Source organism: Nomascus leucogenys, chromosome 22a (assembly GCF_006542625.1).
Source record: "Nomascus leucogenys isolate Asia chromosome 22a, Asia_NLE_v1, whole genome shotgun sequence".
Classification (NCBI taxonomy): domain Eukaryota; kingdom Metazoa; phylum Chordata; class Mammalia; order Primates; family Hylobatidae; genus Nomascus; species Nomascus leucogenys.
This window is the reverse complement of record NC_044402.1, coordinates 54,022,597-54,028,723: the sequence shown is the minus strand read 5'-3', so window position 1 is coordinate 54,028,723 and position 6,127 is coordinate 54,022,597. Positions and strand designations below refer to the sequence as shown.

The 6,127-nt window shown below is 51.8% G+C and overlaps 1 protein-coding gene across 1 annotated transcript; it reads left to right on the top strand.

The window, feature by feature from the left end:
• Window positions 1-300: 300 nt before the first annotated feature.
• Window positions 301-5,722, top strand: LOC100607501 (HLA class II histocompatibility antigen, DO alpha chain). Its single transcript, XM_030802932.1, has 5 exons — window positions 301-458; window positions 1,644-1,892; window positions 2,313-2,594; window positions 2,690-2,825; window positions 3,052-5,722. The coding sequence occupies exons 1-5, from the start codon at window positions 377-379 to the stop codon at window positions 3,053-3,055; spliced, it is 753 nt and encodes a 250-aa protein (XP_030658792.1). The 5' UTR covers window positions 301-376; the 3' UTR covers window positions 3,056-5,722.
• Window positions 5,723-6,127: the final 405 nt, after the last annotated feature.

Below are 6,127 nucleotides of genomic sequence, written 5' to 3'. Positions count from 1 at the left end.
AAGTAGGATTCCCTGCATCGCAAATCGACATAGAGGATTTATTGGAGCTCAACTGCGCGGTGCTCTGACGGCCTTTTCTCTCCCTTCAGGGGGTCCCTTCTTGGAGGACGTGGTAACAGTTGGTCCAAGCCCCTCCCGTCCTCCAAAACTTCCTTTGGCCTCTCCTAGGGGCCCAGTGAATCCTTCCACCTTCTCACCCCGGCTCTTTCCCTCTTTACCCAGCAACAGATACATTCACTCAGAGAATTTCTGTGATTGGCTGAAGACAGCAGGGGTCGCCCCCATCCTCGAATCTGTTTTCTTCTTTTTTACCTCCGCCTTCTTCCTGTCCTCACCACACGGACTGAGACTGATTTGATTAAAGCACCAGAGTGTAATGGCCCTCAGAGCAGGGCTGGTCCTGGGGTTCCACACCCTGATGACCCTCCTAAGCCCGAAGGAGGCAGGGGCCACCAAGGGTGAGTGCGAGGGTGAGGCGGGTGCGGCGGGGAGCAGAGATTTACGGAGTTGGGTTACATGAGGAGGTGGCATGGAGGATGCTTGTTCCTCTCCCTCTCTGGTTTATGGGCAACTTCCTTCACCAAGAGCTCCCCCTCACCTCTGTCACATCCACTCTGGACCTAAATGAAGATGCAGCTCGGTCAGCTGCACAAGTGTCCCAGTCAGCCTTTGCTGACGTTCAGATTTCTCTTCATTCCTTCCTCCTGCCTAAGACCCAAACCTCCACCCAACAGACGCCAGCAAGCACCCTGATTTCTCTACCACCCCTGGCCTGGAATGTGCTGCATCAAGTCCAGTTCTGTTGTAGTGTTTATGCCCATGCTGGTAGTTAACTATTTACCTATCTTTGTTCTTCGGGAGACATGAGCTGGTGTGCGGGTCTACGGATGGTTCATCTTTTTTTTCTTTTATTTCCCTGGCCCGCCATTGTGCTGGGTGCATGCCAGTTCCTCAATAACTGTTGCTCAAACAACTTCATAGAGTTCTACAAGAATTACAACTTAATCCCTAACTTCCAGAAAACTAGACAACAGTTATGGAAGAGACACACTCAGTCATAATGCTCTGAGATGGAGGAACTGGGACATGAACCTTGACTTCTGACTCCTCGTCCAGTGCTCTTTGCAATGCCTTGAGTTGCCTCTTCCTATCTCCTTGGTCTCTGGGTCACTAACCTTAATTCTTACCCCTGTCAGCCGTGGCCTGTTTCCCCTCACACCCACATGCACTGCATCTCTGTGCAAAGCTCCACTACTCTCCTGTCCTTAATCATTCCTCCTCATCCCACCCCCACAGTCCCACCAGCTCACAACACAGGGCCCGACGACACAGCCAGGGCAGATGACCACAGCCAAGATTTAAATTCTGGAACCCCAAGCATGACTTTAGGCAGCCCCTCCTCTTCCCATGCTGATATGCCAGACTGCACTGTCTCTGTGCCGGCTGCAGTGTGCTGGGATGAGCCTCTTTCTTCCTGTCCTCTTCCTTCGCCTCTCCCAGGGCCAGCCCAGTGTCAGAACAGGACTCTGTCCCCACACAGAACCCGGGACGGGGCCCAGGCTCAGGGACTCAACAATCACATATTGTGGATGACACAGACACATTTTCTTCTCTCTCCTTGACCCTGAACTCACCAAACACAGCTGACCACGTGGGCTCCTACGGACCCGCCTTCTACCAGTCTTACGGTGCCTCGGGCCAGTTCACCCATGAATTTGATGGGGAACAGCTGTTCTCTGTGGACCTGAAGAAAAGCGAGGCCGTGTGGCGTCTGCCTGAGTTTGGCGACTTTGCCCGCTTTGACCCGCAGGGCGGGCTGGCCAGCATCGCTGCAATCAAAGCCCATCTGGACATCCTGGTGGAGCGCTCAAACCGCAGCAGAGCCATCAACGGTACCGGCCCTCCCTCTGCCCACCCAGTCAGGCGGGAAGGTCCAGAGAAACTTCCTCCCAGTTCCTAGGTTCCCATCACTCTGGAGCGCGCTCTCAGCCCCCGCACCTGTCATGCCCTGTCCCTTTCTTTCCCAGGAGGCTCCAGGTCTTCCTAGACCCCTTCGGCACCCCTCTCCTTGAGGAATGACACCTCTCACCTGGACTCCCACCCAGGGACCAGTCAAATATAGGAGCTCCTGGCGTTCCCACTCCCTCCCCAGTCTCCTCTCCCTCTGTTTCCCTCCTCTCCTGCCCCAGTGGATACCCCAGAGCATCCCCTGCCCACAGATGGCTACAAAGGGGGAACGTCCCTTAATCCCAGTCCTAGTAAGGCCCTGGGGTGAAGGATGAGCCTGTGGACTCAGGCCCCATTCCTCCTAGTGCCTCCACGGGTGACCGTGCTCCCCAAGTCTCGGGTGGAGCTGGGCCAGCCCAACATCCTCATCTGCATCGTGGACAACATCTTCCCCCCTGTGATCAATATCACCTGGCTGCGCAACGGCCAAACTGTCACTGAGGGAGTGGCCCAGACCAGCTTCTATTCCCAGCCTGACCATTTGTTCCGCAAGTTCCACTACCTGCCCTTCGTGCCCTCAGCCGAGGACGTCTATGACTGCCAGGTGGAGCACTGGGGCCTGGATGCGCCACTCCTCAGGCATTGGGGTACGAAGCCCCCTCCCCATGCACCCTCCTGGCCCCAGGTTTTCTTTACTCTAGAATCCTTTCGTATACCACCGACTCCTTCCTTTCTCTCCTAGAGCTCCAGGTGCCTATTCCACCACCAGATGCCATGGAGACCCTGGTCTGTGCCCTGGGCCTGGCCATTGGCCTGGTGGGCTTCCTCGTGGGCACCGTCCTCATCATCATGGGCACATATGTGTCCAGTGCCCCCAGGTGCAGAGGCCCCGGGAGTCTGAGGGGTGGAGGAGGAAAGTGGATGACTCTGAACAGGACATGGGTGGAGAATCAGAGATTCTGTTGTGGGGAAAGAAACGGACAGGGAGGAAAGAAGCAGAGGTGGGGTGAGAGAGTGAGGTCTTGGGGGAGGTGGGCACTCAGAGATAGGATCCCAGCATATTGAAATTGAGCAACCTCAATCGTATGGTTTCTGCTATTTTAGGTAATGATCCTTCTGAGAGAAATGACTTGTGGGAGACACCCTGCAGATCCTCGTGGGTTTGTGACAGCCCCTGCGTGCTCAGTGCCCTTTAAGTGCATCCCGCTGTGCTGACTTTGAGTGGGATCAACATCTGTCCTACAGGTCCCCTCTTTTTTGGCCCCAGTATTCATGGCAGGGTTTGTGGGACACCTACTAGCTTCCCTTCCCTTTCAACACACACACACACATTCTTGCTCTACCCAAAGCTCTGGCTGGCAGCACTAAATGCTTTGGTGGTGTTTGCACTGTGTCCTTTTTAGGCCTTGGCCAGTTCTTCCAAGGGTGAGGCATGTGGTGCTGGGGACTGGCAGCCGTTCTGGGGCCCACACAAGTGTGTCTTGCTCCATTTGGCCCATTGTGTGTTACTTTGTGAATGAGCCATTTCACACGGACTTCATGAAATTTGCCTCCTGAGTTCAGGTTTACCCTGAAAGGGATGCAGATTATCCTGTTCCTCACGACCCCCTCAGCTAACAACAGTTCTGAAGGGTGCTGGGACAGGACAGGCTCATGGGGACTCCACTCCTGCCTGGGTTTACTCTGTATGAAGAGGCCATTGGTATCCTGCCATGATGTTATCTCCTTTTTCTACATTCCCTAGAGTCCCATGCATGATAAAGAGAGGCCCAAGGCTTGGATAAGGTGGCCACTTCCCTCAGTGGGATCAATCATGTTAGGTAGGAGGTGGTAGAGTGGGTCAGCAAGGTATCTGGTAAGAGGGGAGGTCCACCTAGACACACTCTAAATATTTGGCCTAGAAGATTTTGGTCTACTTTTCTGTGAACAAAATTTAAAACATACAAAGAGATAAATCACCATACCACATAGTTATGTCGAGACCAAAATGAGCAATACAGATTACGGTTTTCAAACCAGAATGCGCATAACTGCTTGGGATCCTTTTAAAAGTACAGGCATTGGCCTGGTGCAGTGGCTCATTCCTGTAATCCCAGCACTTTGGGAGGCCAAGCGGACAGGATTGCTTGAGGCCAAGAGTTGGAAACCATCTTGGGCTACATAAAGAGACCCCATCTCTAAAAAGAAAGATTTAAAAATTAACCAGGCATGGTGGCTCGCACCTGTATTCCCAGCCACTCGGGAGGCTGAGGCTGGAGGGAGTGCTTGAGCCCAGGAGTTCAAGGCTGCAGTGAGCCAAGATTGCGCCACTGAACTCCAGCCTAGGTGACAGAGTGAGACCCTGTCTCCAAATAAATAAATAAATAAATAAATAAAATATAAAAATAACAGGCATCACCCAGACCTACTGAATTAGAATCTCGGGGGTGCAAGGAGCAGCAACAAGGAGGCTGTCTTTTTTGAGATGCAGTCTCGCTCTGTCACCAGGCTGGAGTGCCGTGGCATGATCTCAGCTCACTGCAACCTCCGCCTCCCGAGTTCAAGCGATTCTCCTGCCTCAGCCTCCTGAGTAGCTGGGACTACAGGTGCACGCCACTACACCCAGCTAATTTTTGTATTTTAAGTAGAGACGGGGTTTCACCATGTTGGCCAGGATGGCCTCCATCTCTTGACCTTGTGATCCACCTGCCTTCGCCTCCCAAAGTACTGGAATTACAGGCATGAGCCACCGTGCCCAGCTGAGGCTGTCATTTTTAACCGGCTGTGGATGACTGTGATGCAGCCATCCTGGACCTTGGCTGCGGTCTGGTAACTGGAACCCAGTGACATAATCAGGGGCCATTGGGGGTCATGGGAAAGGGGGATCCCTAAGGTCTGAGGTGGACTAGGAAGGCTTTCTGAAGAACCTGGGTCTGTTAGAGCATCAGCCAATCAAGGTACAAGTAAATAGAGGCAAAATGAGGGTTTGAACTGTGAGCAGTTGGTTCTGGAAAAGAAAGAAACCAAGAGATTATGGGGACTCAATGGGCTTCTTAAGAGAGAGTAAGTTGAAATCAATGACCAGAAGACCCTGATGGAAGTGGAGGAGAATCATCTCAGGCAAACTTTTTGTGTGCCAGTAACAGAAACCCTCTTTGTGTGATCACATGCAAAGTATAGGATATTTGCAATATAGCTGTGGGGAGGAGTGCAGGGCCCAAGGGTAGATTTTAGCCAGGCTTCCCAGGAACAGAACTCGGATCCTAAAAGCCCAGAGAAGCTAGAGCTGCCCCTCCAACACTCTCGGATCCACGTGGTCTGTGTTCTCTAGACCCCCGTGCATGTTAGTGGTGTTCTCTCTCTGTGGACTGACTGTCCTTCTCAGTGAACATGTCCACCCGACAGCTCCTGAGTTTATATCATCTCAACCCTCACAACCCACAGAGGCTGTGTCTCCTAGTCACAGCTTTAAATTACTGGAAAAATAAATGACCCACCAAACTTGGAGCAGGTGTCCATCTAAGCCCTGTGTAGTTAGAGCAGGAGACAAGATCTCAACACAAATATGGCTGCCAAGCACCCAGCCCCGGGGCGAGGGGTCAAGTTCTTCTCAGAGAAAGAGGAATAAGTTGGTTCTCAGCAGACATCACAAGATACGTGTGTACCCAACAATCTCTGGTCTCTGATGATCTTTTGCTTAGACGTTAACTCGATGCATCATTGGAAAGGTGTTTCTCTCATCTCTGTCCTAAGGCTTAATAAAGTCATTAAAATTGTGTTCTTTTGACCAAAGAAATGTGCTTTTTTTTCCACTGTTGCATATACTACGCTGAAGTCACTGGAACTTCTAGGAGTAATTCCAGAGCTTTTAGATTTATGCATCTGCGTGTATACTCACATTTGTTTCTAGTCTCAAGGTACGTAGCCTTTTATTTTAAAAAATAGATTGTCCTCCTGCATTCTTGAGCTTTCACTCTCTTTTAGAACAGACATCCAGTAGTCTCCTGTCCTTTGTATCCAAACTCTCCCTTTTCGCAGGATCACCCTACAAATCAGAAGCACGTCATCTCTCCTATATAACGAGAACATCAAATCCTCTGTCTATCCTTGACCCAGTCTCCCTTCCACCCAAGCTCCTCCCGGTCACACCCTCTGAGAGTGTCCGCGTGGACTGCCTCCAGATCCCCTCTTCCCATCCACT